The sequence below is a fragment of the Cebus imitator genome, unplaced genomic scaffold, assembly GCF_001604975.1.
Source record: "Cebus imitator isolate Cc_AM_T3 unplaced genomic scaffold, Cebus_imitator-1.0 Scaffold24, whole genome shotgun sequence".
In the NCBI taxonomy this organism is placed as follows: domain Eukaryota; kingdom Metazoa; phylum Chordata; class Mammalia; order Primates; family Cebidae; genus Cebus; species Cebus imitator.
In genome coordinates this window covers 13203489-13223176 of record NW_016107339.1, presented here as the reverse complement: position 1 = coordinate 13223176, position 19688 = coordinate 13203489, and the positions used below count along the sequence as shown (strand labels likewise).

At 49.0% G+C, this 19688-nt stretch overlaps 1 protein-coding gene across 3 annotated transcripts; it reads left to right on the top strand.

Moving 5' to 3' along the window:
• Positions 1–737: 737 nt before the first annotated feature.
• On the top strand, positions 738–13860 carry BRD2 (bromodomain containing 2). Of its 3 annotated transcripts, XM_017522719.2 has the most exons (14): positions 3071–3332; positions 3733–5072; positions 6600–6903; positions 7157–7248; positions 7568–7705; positions 8239–8377; positions 8462–8676; positions 8774–9148; positions 9669–9797; positions 9988–10233; positions 10336–10598; positions 12193–12497; positions 12708–12830; positions 12931–13684. In XM_017522719.2, exons 5-14 carry the CDS (start codon positions 7595–7597, stop codon positions 13065–13067), a joined length of 2043 nt encoding a protein of 680 aa, XP_017378208.1. In that variant the 5' UTR covers positions 3071–3332; positions 3733–5072; positions 6600–6903; positions 7157–7248; positions 7568–7594; the 3' UTR covers positions 13068–13684. The 3 variants fall into 3 exon arrangements, with proteins under 3 accessions (XP_017378205.1, XP_017378204.1, XP_017378208.1); XM_017522716.2 differs by lacking the exons at positions 3071–3332; positions 7157–7248 and adding an exon at positions 738–1184; XM_017522715.2 differs by lacking the exon at positions 7157–7248 and having other exon boundaries at positions 3029–3332; positions 12931–13860.
• Positions 13861–19688: the final 5828 nt, after the last annotated feature.

The following is a 19688-nucleotide window of genomic DNA, read 5'->3' as shown; positions in this document are numbered from 1 at the left end:
CCGTTAACATTTTACGTTACCAATTCCAAAATTTTGGGGGGATTCATTCAAAACTGAGAGAGTAGAGGTCAAAACTTTAGGAGTACAAGAGGTTTAAACGGTCCACCACGAGATCAATAGAGAAGGAAAAGTAATTAGCTGGTAAATACCGTAGAAAGAAGAGTTGTCCAGTGATTCACAGGTTTCACTAAATTAAAGTTTGGCACAGGTTCAGGGAACGGAGAGGTTAACAGGCTAAGACTAAGCCGAAAACGAAATCCAAATCTCATCTCCCCGCGCTGCAGGCGCGACGAGGGCGAGAAACTCCCTCTCCCAGTGATCGCACACCATAGGACACCAGGGAAGGGGCCCCTCTCTGCAGACCCTCATATCTGCAGGTCCAGGCCCCATTCTCCTCCGCTGACAGGGGCTCAGCGGCGCGCGCTTCCACTGGATTCCGGCCAGGATCAGCCAAGCAGCACCTTACAGCTACCGAGGATGAAACAAGCCTGAGCGCCCGGGGCTGTCTCGCTAGGCCGCGGGTAGTGGGGGAGGGGGCATTGAGGCAGGAAGTCGGCGCCGGGCGCCGGCCGCCGGGCGCGGGCTCCCGCCCCACCAACTGAGCGAGCTCGGAGCTCAGTCGCCCGACCTGTGGTCCTGGCCTGGACGCATGCGCTCTACGGCTCTCCCCGCGGCCTCCGGCACGCTTTTCCCCTCCCCCAGTCAGAACGCACCCTTGCGCCTGCGCTATGTGTGTTCCTGGGCTGCGGCGGCCATGCTGAACCAGTACCGAGAGGCGAGGGGGGGGACAGAGTCGACGACCGCGGGATAGGAAGCTAGGGATTTGGAAAAGCAGCAGCATTATAGCGCTCTGGGTTTCAGAACATAGGCTTGGGCCATGCGGACCCCTTGGCCCCTTGCGCGACCCCCAGGAACGTTTGGAAAACTGGTCCTCGTGGCTGGGGGAGATGGGGGGGGGACAGCGGGCACGTGACCCCGGTCAGCCAATCTGGGTGCTGCTGACGTGGCGGCGCGGCCCCAATGTCTCCCCAACCCCCAGCCCGGTCGGGAAGGGAGGGGCTGGGGGCTACGCCCCCTCCCCCAACAAGGCTTCGTTTTCCGGGGGGGGTTGACACCCCGGATTACATACCCCGTACCAAGCCGAGGGCAACTTTGGAGGCCCCCTGGAAGGCTTTAGGATCCAGGTGAGAATGGGCCCTTGTGGGGCGGAGATGTTGTCAGTCACTTAAGTGCTTAACCAATGGTGGGGAGTCCGGGAGGGGGATTCTTGGGGTTCAGAAAAGAATCCTGAGAGTGGAAAGATTTGTCCTTCAAACCTTTTACAGCCAATGGGAGCGTGGAAGGGGGCGAGCGGGAGAGGGCCACGGGGGTGGGGGAGGGGAATGGCCAGCCTCATTCCTCCATACCAGTTGGAGGGCAAAGGGGTGAGGGGGCGGCGTGCCCCCCATTCCATTCGCCCCTGGGGGTACAGCAGCCAGGAGCCAGGTGAGAAGGGATCCTTCGGCGGCCGAGGTAGGGGTGACCTGGCGGTGGGCTGAGGAGTGGAGTGGTGGCTGTGGCCCCTACCCGTGGATGTGAATGCTTTAGGAGTTGGCCACCTAGGTTGTGAACTGAGGTGGTTCCCAGGCGCCAACTTGCTTTCTCCCCAGAGTCTCTGGAGGGAGCCTTGCTGTGCGCCCTTTCTGTCCGCGGTAGGGGGGCTCCAGTCGTCACACGCCAGGTTGGAGGTTACGTTTCGCGTCGCTTATCGAATTTGTGTGCATTCACGTGGACACGACCTGTGGGGCCTTCTGCCCTTGTAGGGTCTTTCCTGAGCACGTGTCTACTCCAGGCTGGGGGACTTACAGGCTACAAGCTTGAGGTCTGCTTAGGAACAGAAACCAGGCCCAAGGTGGGTGCTGGCAGTAGGGGGTCAAGAAGGCATGGCCTGAGATGCGAGGGAGGCTTAGGACCTGGAATGATTTCACAGCTCCCAAGGTTTCGGGTTTCTCCAGGGTGGCCTCTTCCATCGCCTCCCTCATCCCCTCCCCCAGCCCTGAACAGTTCTCTCTTTGTGTACTGCGGGGGAGGGAACGGAAAGGAGGCAAGAGTTACTTTCCCAAATTACTGAGCAGCAGTAGCCTCCCTGGTGACTCATGTGGGGGAAGGGAGGATAAAGAGGGATCGGGAGGCAGTGATTTTCTGGAATGCAGAGAATAAGCGAGAGCAATGTCTGGCTGCCCTTTTCCTTTCTAAGGCCCAGTATTTTCTCAGCCTCCTAAGCTTTTCTTGCATGGCCGGCCCCCTGACGGGCCTCTGTCCTGACCTGCAGAGCCTCGGTGGAGAAAAGTAGATTTGGGAGGTTGGGCCACTAGGGGGAGGGGAGAGGGCCTCTACAAAGTTGCTGTGTCATTGTCCCCCTCCCCCGCTGCAGCTACCCAGACGGGGCCGCGTGTACTTTTGGGGGCCAGGGCCTGGTCCCTGGCTGGGGGAAGGGGACTCTGCTCTCCCGCTGCTCATTTTCTCCCGCCCTCCCGGGGTTTGCTCTACTCAGGGCGTCAGGAAAACGGGAGATTGGCGGCCATTTTAGACGCAGTAACCGAGGTCGGAGCTGAAGGGCTACAGCAGAGGAGGGCGGGTGGCGTGGTTGCAGCACAAGGACCTAGGCCCTTACGAGCCCTTCCCTGGGGAAGGGGGAATCTTACGGTATATTTGTTCACCTATGTTGATTATTTTCCCCAGATACCTACACAAGTTTGTTTTCTCCCTGGTAGCAAAGAAAAGGGAAACGGGAGAGGGAACGCCCCGCCAAAGCGCAGGTTTTCTCGGGTGGGGAAAATCCTTTCACTCTCTTGTAAGGGGGTAGGGACGGCCCCAGAGGTGCTCTGGAGATCCTGACCTTGGGCTCTCGTTTATTCTACACCCTTATTTAGATAACCAAATTATGAGGAAGACTCAAAAGTAAGTGGGGGAGGGGGCGAAACTGAGCTCCCAAAATGGCTCCTGCCCCTCCTCGGAGGCGGACGGCCGGGGGGAGGGGAGGAGGGGAGGAGGGGGAGGGCTAGTCTGAGCCGCAGCCGCCGCCTCCTCCGCTCGCCCTCCTCCCTGGCGCTGACCGATGGACCAGCCGCTCCGTGGGGAGGACTCCGGACCCTGGTGGGGGGGCGGGGGGGTTCTTTATCTCCCGTGATTGAGGGACCCTAAGAGGCGGATACAGGTCTGCCCTTGGGGATGGTGCGCGGCGTGGGGAAGGTCCAAGCTCGCCTGGAGGGGGAGGGTGTTTCCCCTAAGTCGCGCCTCGCAGGACTTTTTTCTTCCCTGAGCCAGACGCCGGAATGGAGTTTGAGGAAGAGGTGAGGTGGGTTACGTTGTATAGGGTAGATGGGTGCGTTTGGAGATTTAATCCCACTTCAGGGTTGCCGAGGGGTTTTCGAACGAGCAGAAATGTGTTGGTGACTAGGTGTGAGTGGGGAGGGATTAGAAAGGCGTTTGGGCGTGCAAATTTGGGAGACGTATTCTAGCTTTCGTGGCCTGTGGGATTCAACAGAGTGGTAAACAATGTTTTGCTCTTGTCTTCCCATTGTTTGGCTTGGGGGAGGGAGGGGAGTATTTTAAGACTTGGCAAGCCTGTGTTTTAGATTGCGAAGCATGGGACGTTAGATTCCCCGCGTCGCCATTCTGAAGCCTGTATAGCTGTTCGCCGTAGAGGAGCAGGCCGCGGCTTCTAAGATGGCGTCTTCTTCCTCATTTCAGATTCTTCGCTGCAGCGACCTGACCGCCGAGAACCACCACCCGCTGGGCGTCTTGCGGCCACACCCCTGGCTCGCCCAGGCCGGCTACGCCCACGTGACCCCTCCCGTTTCCCTGCCGGTCTGGCCAATGGAGGAGCTACGGATGGCACGGCCTGCTCGAGCCTGGCAGTCTCCAGTTGCGCTGTGTATGGAAGCCGGGGAAGACTTTGTTGGAAGGGGAGGCGAAAGGGGGTGCTGGAGGCTCTGGGGCGATGGCTTCCGCACCCCTTCCAACCGCCCTCTTTCCCTGGAGTCGGCGAACCACAGCCCAGCCAATTGGCTTGGAGATGTGGCGGGTTGCCACTTCCCTGTGGGTCTCTGCAGCACTCTCTTGCCTGGTGACTGACACCTTGGAAATGAAGTTTATGACGTCATCCCTGCGGCTGGCCAATAGAAAAAGCTCCCGCGGAGAGGTGTTCCTCCCACTTCGACTGAGAGTCTTCAGGCGCGTGAGCGAGCGCGGGCGCGCGGAGGGGGTGGGGGAAATCTCGAGCAGGGTGGCGCGCATGAGCGGCGAAGCTCCTCCTCTCCGCCTATATATAAAGGGCTGGCGCGGGGCTCGGCGGCGCCATTTCGTGCTGGAGTGGAGCAGCCTCTAGAGCGAGCTGGAGGATTCTGCCTACCGATACAGAGCCTTCGAGTCGCCCGGGGCCGCCATTACAATCCACCTCCATCCGCTTGGAAATGGCATTCGTCCCGGCCTATGACCGGTCCCAGCGGACAGTACAGACCCCATAGAAGCCCCTGAAGCTCCCCTTTTTTGGGCCCCGCCCAATTCTCGGAGTCTGTCCACCCCCTCTACTCCGCCCTCAAGAGGATTTCAAAGATGGAGGCGGCGGCTCCCTAAACCACTTTTCGTGTTCATCCGCCTCCATCCGAGATCGAAACGGGACCTCATCGGGCCCGTAGGGTCCCGACAAGAAGAGGGAATCCCTGCAGACCAACAGCGGGCTATATTGACGACGGTGTTTCAGATCGGGGACTGTGTTGGTTTGAGGAGTCAGTCCCTCCTTAGTCGTCCGCCTCAGCTGAGGCCGCCGCCATTTTCTTGCTGTCCGCCGTCTGCAGAGCGCGCCAAGCTGTCCGGAGCTCTCCGCGAGGCCCCGAAGAAACTGCTTTTGTGCCGACTGGGCAGGGTGTTTGTCGCCTGGAGGGCCAAGAGCAACGGCCTCTCCCCCAACTTAACCGGGTTATGCTGGACCGGGCGGTGAGGGGAACCGAGGCCACCCGGACTTTCCGCGGCTGAGGGCGGCGCCGGTTCCCTGCGGTCAAGATGCTGCAGAACGTGACTCCTCACAACAAGTACGTTTCTGTGAGCCGCGTGTGGGAAGGGGACATTGCGGGGGGCGGCCCGGGGCTGTGGGACGCCGTGTGCGGGGGGAGTACCGAGCCGCCGCGGCGTGCTGCTGTTTTGCGGCGCAGCTGTTGACTGGGGCTCGCGGAGGGGGTTGAGCGACCGTTTTGAAACCGTGGTGGCGGCCCGGCTACAGCGCACGGGGGGAGTTGGGTTGTCAATTTGTATGCCATTAATGCCGCCTTGGCCGGGTCTTGACCGAGTCAGGCGGAGCTAGTTTGACGGTGGAGTGTAGTGAGGGTGGACAGCAGGTCTTGCGTTTGGTGGGTCTGGTGTCCAGCGGCGGTTTGTCATGGTCTTTTAAGGGGATTCACGGCCACCTTTAGTGCCATGCAGGGTTGCCATGGTGATAGCTTCAGGGACTGGCAGTGGGGATTCCCGGAGAAGGGCAAAAGGATCACTCTCCCAGCCTGCGGGTTCTTAACGCCTGGAGTCTGTCATTAAATCTCTTGTTTTCTTTGGGTGGGTTGTGTGTTTGTCGGTGGAGGAATGTTTTTTTCCTAACATGAAGAGTTTCATTCAGGGCAGGAGGGTGGAGCTAAGGCTCCTACTTCAGCTCTGCGATGTAAACAATGAGATTCCCATATAATGTCTCAAATCTTAGGTGGTGGGAAACACTAATCGGAGGAGCACCGCAGGGGACTGTAAATAACTACCGTTGGCGTTTGGTGTCCAGAGTTGGTGTTAAGGGGAAACTGGTAGTGGAATCGTGTTGTGTTGCATAGCGGGTGGGTGGAAGGAGCTATCGCTTAGTGACCTTGACTGTTTTATATGGCTTTTTTACTACTTTGGATGGAGACTTTTCATTTGGTGAGAATAATTTGGGGGCCTGGCAAAATTTTGTTTCAGGCTGTGAAGTCTTGACAAATGCTTCCTTGTCTGCATTTGGTTTTGAGTTGGTGTGATTCTTCCTTTGGATTTCTAGTCTATGTTGTGTTGTGGTGTTAACTATCCAGAGCTTCTAGAAGATGGTGCTCTCTCTATCTAGATGGATTCTTCCGTGTCTCATCAGCATTTTTGAAATTTTTTATTTCCATAATTTGTTCTCTTCCTCTTTTCACCGGCTTTTTTCAGGCTCAACTACCATGGCAACCACCAAACCCCTAGTGAGGAGGAAGCTCCACCCATTTTTAAGCCCCATCCCCATAGGGCTGTAGTTCTGAGATGTGCCCTATCAGAAACCATCTTGGAACTTTTTAAACAATAAAAAAGAATAGAGATAGAGCTTATCAGACTTTAGAAAGTGGGATTTAGCTTGGTATACTAAAAATATTAATAAAATGAAGGCGGGGGCAGCAATAAAAGAGCCACAGATTGAAGATCCGCAGATTGTTTGGATATTGCTTCCGCTTAAGCACTTGCACAAGCTTAACCATCTCACTACGGCCGGCACCTGGATTCATCAGACCGTCGTGCAAATGCACTTTTTCCTGATTTGCACGATACTACCCTAATTTTGTTTCCCCTCTTTACAGGCTCCCTGGGGAAGGGAATGCAGGGTTGCTGGGGCTGGGCCCAGAAGCAGCAGCGCCAGGGAAAAGGATTCGAAAGCCTTCCCTCTTGTATGAGGGATTTGAGAGCCCCACAATGGCTTCGGTTCCTGCTTTGCAACTGACTCCTGCCAACCCACCACCGCCGGAGGTGTCCAATCCCAAAAAGCCAGGACGAGTTACCAACCAGCTGCAATACCTACATAAGGTAGTGATGAAGGCTTTGTGGAAACATCAGTTTGCATGGCCATTCCGGCAGCCTGTGGATGCTGTCAAGCTGGGTCTACCGGTGAGTAGAGACATTGGAGTAGGGAGGTATGGGATGCGCATGAATGTGTGTGAATGGGGGTGGTCTGCTTAGTGTAGATGCTGCGGCCCCTAGGGAGTTCCCATTTCTCCCCTGTAGGGCAGGTAGCCACCAGATTTCTGGATTCTTGGCCCTTTGTGATTGATCCGACCGCTTGCTGTAACTATCTTGGCATCTTTCATTGTGCCCTCCATGTGTCCTTCCTTAACTTTTGTGCCCTGGCTCCATTTTACAGATTCCCACCTCGGGTTGGGAGAGGACCACGGTGGCCAAAATTCTTAGCTTCTTCCTTTCCCTCATGCAGCCCATGGATAGCCAGCCCCAGAGGTAATGTCACAGGATGGGAAGTTTCCAGAGTGGGTGGGAGGTGGGTGGTTAGAGAAAGGCAGCAAGGGGGCTCCCTGTGGGTGTCAAGAATCCTTTTTTTTTTTTTTTTTTCTTTTGTTTTTTTTTTTTTTTTTTTTTTTTTTTTTTTTTTTTTTTTTTTTTTTTTTTTTTTCTTTTGTCCCACAGTTTAACTGGGGCCGCAGTTTGGGTAACTGTTCTTTGATGCATAGAGAGGGTGTGTGTGTGAGCGTGAGTGGGGAATCAGTAGTCTTCCTATAAGTATTTGTCTATGGTTCTGACCTAACATTTGTTTATTTAGGATTATCACAAAATTATAAAACAGCCTATGGATATGGGTACTATTAAGAGGAGACTTGAAAACAATTATTATTGGGCTGCCTCAGAGTGTATGCAAGATTTTAATACCATGTTCACCAACTGTTACATTTACAACAAGGTGAGTTTCTCTGTGTTCGTTTAGTAGGTGGAGAGAAACAGTAACTTTTATTATGGCTAGGTATTATTTTTGTCTGCAGTAAAGTTTAAATCCTTTTCTACACAGTGTGTTATCCAATCCAGGTAGTCAGTCTTAAAAACCTGACTGCAGATGTTACTGAAGTGATGTGACTTCAGAGGTTCAGTAAAGGTTATTTAAGTAGAACACTTCATATTTGGAGGTGGTGGCCCTGTTTCTTAGAAAGCTCCAGAGACCTGAGTAGACAAGGGATCTGTTTTCTTGTGAGCTCTCAATCCTTTCTGTTTTTTAAGGGGTCATATAGTTTTTTTCTTATTTTGGATTTTGGGAGACAGAAGAAAGTGGAAATTAGTGGCCTGGAGTAGGAAATTTTCTTCAAGATTTGATGACAACAGATTACTTGCAGGGGTATGGTAATGTTCTTGGGCCTGAATACCTCTGAAAAAGATGGTGTATATCTATCTACTGTTGGCATTTTTCAACTTTATTCATTGCTGTCTGTGGTGTTGTTGTAGCCCACTGATGATATTGTCCTAATGGCACAAACGTTGGAAAAGATCTTCCTACAGAAAGTTGCATCAATGCCACAAGAGGAACAAGAGCTGGTGGTGACCATCCCTAAGAATAGCCACAAGAAGGGGGCCAAGTTGGCAGGTAGGAAGAGTAGGGGTTTTGCAAACAGACACCTAAAGATGGGAAAGAGAATCAAACTAAACTTCCTTTTTGCGTTTTTTCTAGCACTCCAGGGCAGTGTTACCAGTGCCCATCAGGTGCCTGCTGTCTCTTCTGTGTCACACACAGCCCTGTATACTCCGCCACCTGAGATACCTACCACTGTCCTCAACATTCCCCACCCATCAGTGATTTCCTCTCCACTTTTGAAGTCCCTGCACTCTGCTGGACCCCCACTCCTTGCTGTTACTGCAGCTCCTCCAGCCCAGCCCCTTGCCAAGGTATGGATCTGTGGATTTCCTCTGGGCTGCCTGGAGGGAAGGGTCTAAAGTAAGGTGGGTCTGGAGTAATAGGTCCCTGTCTTGTTTCTTTCTGCAGAAAAAAGGTGTAAAGCGGAAAGCAGATACTACCACCCCTACGCCTACAGCCATCCTGGCTCCTGGTTCCCCAGCTAGCCCTCCTGGGAGTCTTGAGCCTAAGGCAGCACGGCTTCCCCCTATGCGCAGAGAGAGTGGTCGCCCCATCAAGCCCCCACGCAAAGATTTGCCTGATTCTCAGCAACAACACCAGAGCTCTAAGAAAGGAAAGCTTTCAGAACAATTAAAACATTGCAATGGCATTTTGAAGGAGTTACTCTCTAAGAAGCATGCTGCTTATGCTTGGCCTTTCTATAAACCAGTGGACGCTTCTGCACTTGGCCTGCATGACTACCATGACATCATTAAGCACCCCATGGACCTCAGCACTGTCAAGGTACCCACTGCATGGGGCAGATGGGATGGTCGGGTAGCGATGGGAGCTTAGGGATCAGAACAATAAGTCAAATCTCCTTACGTGGGCACACAGCAGTCTTCAGGTTCTTGGTATTTTACTTTTATGGACTAGTAGTGGGGCAGAAGTTCTGGTGTTTTAAGAATTCATGTTTCCTGGAATTTGAAACAATAGGGTGGGGTTTGTCTTGAACAACACTATCTGCCTATAATTAAGCCTGACTTATGTGGTAGTGTTGGGTTAAGGAAGGTATGGGGTGGAAAGATAGTCATAGGCCACCTCTCCTCCCCTGTCACTTAGAAATGATTTCTTTTTCTAGACATAAATATTGCTTCAACCCACCCAAATTCCTTTGACTTCAAACTTGAACCCCAGGGCACAGATCCTTAAGGTCATCCCCACTGTGCTCTCAAGAGAGGGCTCCTCTTGTGGTGTCTGGGGTTGGCAGGGAAAGGTGAGTCTTCCTGCCTGTGCAGCTTCTGATGGCTGCCTCCTTCTGCAGCGGAAGATGGAGAACCGTGATTACCGGGATGCACAGGAGTTTGCTGCTGACGTACGGCTTATGTTCTCTAACTGCTATAAGTACAATCCCCCAGATCACGATGTTGTGGCAATGGCACGAAAGCTACAGGTGCGTATAAAGGTTGGCATTTGAAAAATAAATGGTATGGGGAGTTAATCTGTCATCTGTGCTGCATAGCCTCAGCATGAGGATCTCACCATTCTGTACAGTTGTAAATTGGAGCTATATCACTTGGTGGCTGGGTATGCAGGGCACTGTTTATCAGCAAAGTATTGAGTCTGTGCCTCTTTCTTTCTAGGATGTATTTGAGTTCCGTTACGCCAAGATGCCAGATGAACCACTGGAACCAGGGCCTTTACCAGTCTCTACTGCCATTCCCCCTGGCTTGGCCAAATCATCTTCAGAGTCCTCCAGTGAGGAAAGTAGCAGTGAGAGCTCCTCTGAGGAAGAGGAGGAGGAAGATGAGGAGGATGAGGAAGAAGAGAGTGAAAGCTCAGACTCAGAGGAAGAAAGGGCTCATCGTTTGGCAGAACTGCAGGAACAGGTATTTTGTCATCTGGGTAAGAGGTTCATACCCTGCCTTTGTCCTAATTTTTTCTTATTTTATCTTTGTTTATTTTTCCCACTTCATGTTTTTTTCCTCTAGCTTCGGGCAGTACATGAACAACTGGCTGCTCTGTCCCAGGGTCCAATATCCAAGCCCAAGAGGAAAAGAGAGAAAAAAGAGAAAAAGAAGAAACGGAAGGCAGAGAAGCATCGAGGACGAGCTGGGGCCGATGAAGATGACAAGGGGCCTCGAGCACCCCGCCCACCTCCGCCCAAGAAGTCCAAGAAAGCAAGTGGCATTGGAGGTGGCAGTGCTGCTTTAGGCCCTTCGGGCTTTGGACCTTCTGGAGGAAGTGGCACCAAGTAAGTGAGAGTAGGAAGCAGCGACTAGTTGGCCTATTTCTTTCTAAGGGGTACCATCTCTCCTTGCAAAGTTTTCTCTATATGGCCAGTTAACAAATATTGGCCATATAGAGGCTGGCCATATAGATAACCAATGCTTTGAGCATTGGTTCCCCAACCTTTTTGACACCAGGGACCAGTTACATGAAAGACGGATTTTTCCAAGGACAGGGTTTAAGTGGGGATGGTTTTTGGGATGAAACCATTCCTCCTCAGATCATTGGGCCGTTAGATTCTCAAAAGGAGCGTCCAACCTAGATCCCTCCCACATGCAGTTCACAGCAGGGTTTTGTGTTTCTATGAGAATCTAATGCCTCTGCTGACCTGACAGGAGGCAGTGACGCCCACATGCCTGCTGTTCATCTCCTGTGTGGCGCAGTAGCAGGCCACAGACCAGTACTGTTCTGGAGGTTGGGGACCCCTAGTTTTGGGAGCCATAGGGTCTTCCGTAGCCACTCTGACAGTGAAATGTGAAAGTAGCCATAAACTGTATGTAAACAAATGAAGCTGGCTGTGTTGCAGTAAGACATTTTTTTTTGCAAAGACAAGAGACGACCATATTTGTTCCCTGGGCCATATAGTTTGTCTGTCTAAATAAACGAGTCTAGACTTGATTTCCATGGTGTAGCAGCTTTGGGGGTGGGTGGGTGGGGGGGTGTGTGTGGGTGGTTTGTTTTGAGGCTCCAGGCTAGAGAGAGTGGTGCAATCTCAGCTTAATGCAACCTGCTTCTTGGGTTCAAGCCATTCTCTGGCCTCAGCCTCCTGATTAGCCAAGATTACAGGCATGCACCACCACATCCAGCTAATTTTTGCATTTTTAGTGCCCAGCTAACTTCTGTATTTTTAGTAGGGACAGGGTTTAGCTGTGTTGGGCAGGCTGATCTCAAACTCCTGACCTCAGGTGATCCACCTCCACCTTGGTCTCCCAAAATGCTGGGATTACAGTTGTGAGCCATCGTGCCTGGCACTTGTTGTAGTTTGATAGTGCTTTAGGGAGCAAAAAGGTAGACCTACGCCAGTATACTAAACAGGTGTACCCTGTTTTATTGTATTTCACTTTATGGAGCTTTTTAGATACTACTATTTTTTTAATTGAAGATTTGTGGCAACTCTGTATGGAGTAAGTCTTTCAACACTTATTCCAACATGTTTCTGTATCACATTTTTAGCAATAAAGTATTTTTTCATTAAGGCATGTGCATTATCTTTTTAAAGATGTAATGCTGTTGCCCACTTACAGTCAAGAACATAGTGCAAACATAACCAAGTAAGTGTGACTCACTTTATTTTGATACTCACCTTTTTGCAGTGGTCTGAAATCAGACTCACAATTGCTGAGGTATGCCTGTTTGTCATGAAAGCCCAAAGTAAATACAATAAAATGCCTGGCAGGTAAGAGTTCTATATAATGCTCTGTTTCACTAATACTGTGTCCCCGTAGCCCACCTCTGACTTGATGGAAAAACAGAAGCTGCATTCTGAGCAGGAAATAGGATCACTGAATTAAACAGTCAAACATATTGGGAGAGACTAATGAAACTTTTTTTGCCCATAGGCTCCCCAAAAAGGCCACAAAGACAGCTCCACCTGCCCTGCCTACGGGTTATGATTCAGAGGAGGAGGAAGAGAGCAGGCCTATGAGTTACGACGAAAAGCGGCAGCTGAGCCTGGACATCAACAAATTACCTGGAGAGAAGCTGGGCCGAGTTGTGCACATAATCCAAGCCAGGGAACCCTCTTTACGTGATTCAAACCCAGAAGAGATTGAGATTGATTTCGAAACACTCAAGCCATCCACACTTAGAGAGCTTGAGCGCTATGTCCTTTCCTGCCTACGTAAGAAACCCCGGAAGCCCTACAGTAAGTATGAAATGAGGTTCAGCTTATCTGGTTCTGAGGACAGTTTAGAAAAGATGGTAGAATCTGTTTGCATTCAAGATTATCAGCTCCCAGGATAATGGGATGTGTTGGTTGGCTCCTGATACTCAGGAAAGGAACTTGGCAACCTAGAGGTCCATAATAGAATGCTTGGGGCAATCCTAATGTATCCTGGTAAATTTCTTTTATTAGCCATTAAGAAGCCTGTGGGAAAGACAAAGGAAGAACTGGCTTTGGAGAAAAAGCGGGAATTAGAAAAGCGGTTACAAGATGTCAGCGGACAGCTCAATTCCACTAAAAAGCCCCCCAAGAAAGGTGAGTATATACTTTTAGGCCAATAGAGATTGACTGTGCCCTGCCGCCTTGACCATCTTTCTTATTGACAAAGTCTTTAACTTTCAACTTTGTTCTGCAGCAAGTGAGAAAACAGAGTCATCCTCTGCACAGCAAGTAGTAGTATCACGCCTCAGTGCTTCCAGCTCCAGCTCAGATTCCAGCTCCTCCTCTTCATCGTCATCGTCTTCAGACACCAGTGATTCAGACTCAGGCTAAGGGGCCAGGCCAGATGGGGCAGGAAGGCTCCGCAGGACCGGACCCCTAGATCACCCTGCCCCACCCACCCTTTTCCCCTTTGCTGTGACTTCATCTCACCCCCCTGCCCTCGTCTAGGAGAGCTGGCTCTGCAGTGGGGGGGGGGGGGTGCAGGGACATTTACTGAAGGAGGGATATGGACAAAATAAGATGGAATTCTCATGAGGCCCCATTGGGGAGTGATTTCTTGGACATAGATCCCCCATTCAAAATGACTGGGGCAGGGCAAGGGGGTATAGGGTGGAAGTGTGCAAAGCCTCTGATCTGGAGTTATGTAAGGCCATAGCTGCCCTGTTGACTTCTAAGGGCCCTGTTTTGAGGTTGGTTGTTCTAATTTATTTTAAGCTAGGTAATGCTGGGAGGGTGGGGCCTTGGTCCCCTCAGCCTCCATGGGGAGGGAAGAAGGGGGAGCTCTTTTTTTTACGTTGACTTTTTTTTTCTACTGTTTTCCCTTTTTCCTTCGCTCCATTTGGGGCCCTGGGGGTTTCAGTCATCTCCCCATTTGGTCCCCTGGACTGTCTTTGTTGATTCTAACTTGTAAATAAAGAAAATATTATTCAAGTTTTGAGTTACCTTAATAACACTGGCGTTTGTAGTGTTTCAAAAGGAACGTGATCAGAACTGCCGTGATAATTTTGGAGAAAATACTCTGGCAATGAGAAAAAGCAATAGCTATCCTATAATTGGATCGTCTTAATATTTAAACAAAGCAGGCTTTTGTTGTGTTTTTAATAAAGTAAATCCATCTGATTTTGTAAACTGAGTCCTTAGAAGTAATCTTTAGGTCTATAATTAAATGAAAAAAGCTCTCTGGTTTATCCATGCTTCAGTCAAGAATTCAAAATTTTGAGGTAGGCTTTAGGTTTTCACAGTGGCACTGGATGTGTGAATTTTCTCCTGAGCAGACTTAAGACAGCCAAAGGTTGTAAGTACGTATGTGTTGGGTTTATTGATTTAAAAGGCAGTCACACCTACTTTGTTATATTTTGCTGCTATGGTCACACATTGCAAATTTACAGAGTATTCTAAGAATTAATGAAATTTAAGTCAAAACTATATGCATTATCCCCTTGCCTTGCTAAGGGGAGAGAAAGGTGGTATAAAAAGTTGAGGGGGTTAGGATTCCATTCTGGAATTAGCTGTGCATGGTGGCAGATGCGTGTAATCACAGCTACTCAGGAGGCTGAGGCAGGGGAGTTTTTTGAAGCCAGGAGGGAGGTGGAGGTTGCACTGACCTGAGATCACACCACTGCACTCCAGCCTGGGTGACGGAGACTGCCGTCTCAAAAAAAAAAAAAAAATACTGGAAAAGAGACATTTGGTTTAATATAGTGGACAATAGTAGGAAACCTGAATTAGGGACCTGAAAACTAGGATCAGGAATGTAGTGAAACGGTTTATTCTGCCATAAATGACACTGGAAACAAACTAGGGTGGATTTTGGAAGCAATAAATTTTACTAGTGATTCTCAACCCTCTTTAGGAATTCCAATTAAATTGGGGCTTGAGCATCAATTTTCAAAAGCATTAAGTTTTAAAGGGGAACAAATGTTTGGGCTTTTTTGCTTACTTGTGTACACCAATGAAAGCTCTTCAGCTCTCATTGAGCTTGGTCCCTTTTTGAGAAGAGTAGATGTTGAGGATTTATAAGTACTTAATAGAGACTTGTGATGGGGTACAAATTACAAAGTTCTGAAAATCAGAGTAAATAGATTTAAGCTAAGTGCATGTCTATCAAGGAGTATGTCTCATTTTAGAGGGAATGTAAGGATTGAGTTGGATTAGTTTTGGGAGGAGGCTCATTATAGAATATTTGGTCTGACTGCAGCCCCTCCTCATGTACTCAAAACTCAAGATTTGTTTTCTGTAGTATGGAAAAATAAAAATTTCAACCTGACTTTGGAGGCCTATTAGTACTTAATTCCCTATAAATTGAACCCAGACCAACCCAAAGTGCTTTAAGAGATAGAAAAGGCCTGGCCCATCCCGTTGATTGCCAACCTAGCTGACCTGGGTTTCAAACCTGCCTCCTACCAACTGGACCAGTCTGTCTTGAGGTTGACTTTAATTTTGAACTTATTTCAAGCCTACCTCCTTTAGACATTGTAATTGTTTCAGGAGTTGAGTTCCATCTTGGTTGCCAAGGGACTTCAGTCCAAAATAACAGTCTCCAGCACAAAGGACTAGCTGGGAAGTCCTGTGGGCATTATTTACCCCATTCTCTTTTCAGCTCTTGGAATCTGGGTTATATTGCTACTGCTTTTACCCTGTCCCCTCATGCTGCCATTTACTCCCTTTTATTGCATTCTATAGGAAGCTTTTTGTTGGCGTGGAGAGGTGAGAGTCTGGTCTTATTTACTCAGTCACATATTTATTGAGTTCCCTTGATTGCCTTTTCAGCAACCTTAGGCCCATAGACCTGTACATTGCCAACTCAGAAAGTATAAGGTGAAGATGAGAAGACAAGGCCTTATCATGGAGTTTGCTTAGCACAAATAGAGTGCAATTAACCATCACGGTGTGGTGATTATACGGATTGAATCCAAGATACAGGCATGACTTGGTCTTCACAGACTATCCTTACTGTGGACCCCAGTTCCAGCCTGCCTGGAACCTTCCCAAACTGCCGCTCTTAGGTTCACTCGGGATATCTTGATTGGAAGGCCCTGCTTCCATGAGTGACCAATATGAAGGACTCCAGGACAAGGACCAGAGCTGACTGGTGTTACTCTCTGGGGCTTAGTGCAAAACTGGAAGAAGATTTTCCTGAGCAACTAGAGAGTGGCTGTGATAGTTGTGAAGGAAATGTGGGAATGGTAGCATGGAACTGATGTCACCATGATTTCATTTTTTTCTGGGTCGTCACCTTAAAGATGTTCACAGGATCTCACTAGTTGGTCTCTAGCACTGAATGAGACGACAGCTCCTTGCTCTCAGAATTTATATGGATTGGGGAAAGGGGCATTAGACAACTAGTCACGATTTTTTAAGTAATAGGACAATGTGCAGAGATCTAGCAAGAATTTAGAACAGAGGGTTCTCTGGTCTAATGTGATATCTATTCAAATATCTCAGATGGAAGAGTTCTTTCCTGTTTTTAAAGGGTGGATGGGTGGGAGCAGGGAGTAGTGAACATTGCCAGCAGAAGAAACAACTGAGAAGGTAACTGTAGGTGGTGTTGAAGCAGTAAGGATGAAGGTGAGTGCTTCCAGATAAGGCCAGAAAGTAGGGACGCTAGATCAAGGAGAGCATTTCACCTCAGATAAGGACTTGAATTTACACTCAAAGACTAATAGGCAACACTTATTGAGCACTTACTGTGTCCCATGCACTGTGCTAAAAACTTACCCTGTAAACTCATTTGGTCCTCACTATAATCTGGTGAGGTAGATCTTGTCTGCATTTAACAGATGAAGAACTGAGGCACAGAGAGATTTAATCAATTTGCCCAACATCACAACATTGTCAGTGAGTGCTGGAGGTGGGATTTGAAACTAGGCAATCTGGCTTCAGGGTCCACGTTTGTAACTACTGCACTAGACTTCCAGTGCTGTGGACCAGTAGGGAGCTAGGAGATAGACATGCTTTAAGGAAATTGCACTAGGGGCAATCATGTTAGGGTTGGTAGGGTGTTGAGAGTGGGTAATTTAGAAAGCAACTGCAGCAATTAATCCCAGCAAGTGGGAATAGTGTTGTACATACGTTTGCACCAATCCAATAAATTAAAAAAAAAAAAAAAAAAAAAAAGTGTTGTAGAGAGGCCGAAATGTAGATAGATTTGAGAGCTACGTAGGAGATAAAATAGGTGGGACTTACTCTCTAAAGGTTCTTATCTCCACACACTAAAGGAACAACAGAGCACACGTGCACATGCAGATACACACCTCTCCGAGTCCCTAGCACAGAACTTTTCCAATAGTGGAAGCTTGATATTTTGTTGACTAAAGGAGTGCCACCTGGGTGACTGGCAGATTTGAATGGAGCTCCCTCCAGCGAGTCTTGCCGAAGAGGGAGGGGTTCTGAGGCTCTTGTAGACTACCACTGAGGGCATTTGGCGCCACCTGTTGGGCGTGTTACCCATAATTTCCTCCTGAATCTCTTGCCATTTTTGTGCCCTGCCCACCCCGATGTTAGGTTCTTCCTGTCTTACTTTCCTATGCTTCAACTCTTAAAATGTGAGCCTTTATTTTTATGACCCACAGGATCACAGAAAGAGATTAGGACTTTTTAGTCCTTATCTTCCTTAATTTACCTCTGAAGCATTCCATGGGGCTTCCCCCAATTTTTTTTTTTTTTTTTTTTTTTAAAGAAAGACTGTTTTTGTCACCCAGACTGGAGTGTAGTGGTATGATCATAGCTCACTGCAGCTTCGACCCTCCAGGCTTAAGTAATCCTCTTGCCTCAGCCTCCCGAGTAGCTGGAATTACAGGCATGAGCCACTGCACCCAGCATCTCTTGGCTTCTTTGACTTGACACCACTTGTTCCTGGCTCTCATACTTTTCAGACAAACCATCTTAGTCTGCTTCTTTAAAACTTCTGCCTCTGCCTTCCGTAATATGTTGTCCCTCATGACACCTTCCTTGGTCCTCTTTTTATTTGCACAGTATTTTTAAGCAAGTTTACCCATTCCTCTGGAGGCAACTCCCACCCATAAAATCTGAGTCTCTGTTTAGACCTTGTATTAGTCCATTCTCACGCTGTTATGAGGAAATACCTGAGGCTGGGTGATTTATAAAGAAAAGAGGTTTAACTGATTCACAGTTCTGCATGGATGGAGAGGCCTCAGGAAACTTACAGTCATGGCAGAAGACACCTCTTCACAGGATGAGTGCCAAGTGAAGCGGGAAAACACCTTATAAAATCAGATCTCGTGAAAACTCACTATCACGAGAACAGCATGGGGGAAACAGCCCTCATTATTCAATTATCTCTACCTGATCCCACCTCTGACACATAGGGACTATTACGGTTTAAGGTGAGATTTGGGTGGGGACATAGAGGCTAACCATATCAAATCTTGAGCCAAAGTTCCAAGTGCCTAATGCATTGCCTGCCTAAGGGCAAGGTCCCATAAGCTCCTGCATTCAACATGTCCAGATAAGATTCTACCTTTTTCCCAAAACATGTCCCTCACAGTGAGTTCTCTAAGTCAGTGGTCCCCAGCCTTTTTGGCACCAAGGACTCTTTTTGTGGAAGACAAGTTTTCTATGGATGGGTAATAGTTTCCAGATGAAACTGTTCCACCTCAGATCATCAGGCATTAGATTCTCAAAAGGAGTGTACAACCTAGATCCCTCCCACACTCAGTTCACAATAGGGTGTGTGCTCTTATGAGAATCTAATGCCACTGCTGATCTGAAAAGAGGCAGAGCTTGCTCGCTGTTCACCTCCTGCTATGCAGCCCAGTTCCTAACAGGCCACTGACCGGTAGTGGTCAGTGGCCCAGGGGTTGGGGACCCCTGCTATAAGGAACAAGCACTCTTGTGGAGCTTACTATGTACCAGACACTTGTGCACTTTGGTTTTCATAATAATCCCAAGAGGTAGGTACTCATCACCATTTTATACATGAGGAAATATTTAGTAACAGGTCTATAGCTGCCTAGTTTCTCCCCTTTCTCTCCTCCCCCATCTCTCTGTTCAGTCATTGAGATCCGTTGAACCTTCCTCTGTCACTTCTCTCAGTGCCCTCCATCAGCCCAGACTCTCACACAACTCTCACTAGTCCATGTTTTAGAGCTATACTGTGTTTCAGGGCCCATCACCCACCTCTCCCTTCATGCCCCGCGCTATCCCCACCACACTCGTATAGACCTCCCTTCCTGGGTTACCAGGCCTGTCACTTGCAGTGAGGCCTCACCTCAACGAAGGAGGTCAAAATAAGAATAATCTCATATGAGTAAGAGGAACTCATCATCCTTGCCAAGCTTTCCAACCAGCCCCAAATTTCAAGTATATTTGTGTCCTTGTATAGCAAGTGAATATTTCTACATAATAAAATATTTCTTGCATCTCTTTGTCAATTAAGGACGTTGCTCATTTTGTCAGATCAGCTAATGTTTGATTTGAGGTTGCAGGAGAAAAGGGATTTATTCCCCAGCAATAAGCATTTTTGCTGGTGTTTGACAAAGAACAGTTCTTCTGTTAGCCGCCACTGTCAGACCTCATGGAGTCAGCTGCTATTCTGATTGCTGAGACTATGAGAAGGTAACACTGATTAATTGATTAATACTTTCCCCTTTTCTGCCCCTGCAGAAGATATATTGGAACTGTAGAGACAATGACAATTCTTCCAAGAAAAACAGTTGGCTGGGCGCCATGGTTTACGCCTGTAATCCCAGCACTTTGGGAGGCTGAGGTGGGTGGATCACTTGAGGTCAGAAACTCGAGACCAGTTTGGCCAATATGGTGAAACCCCATCTCTACTTAAAAAAAAAATACAAAAATTAGCCTGGCGTAGTGGCACACGCCTATAATCTCAGCTACTTGGGAGGCTGAGGCAGGAGAATTGCTTGGACCCAAGAGGCAGAGGTTACAGTGAGCCAAGATCGTGCCACTGCACTCCAGCCTGGGCGACAGAGG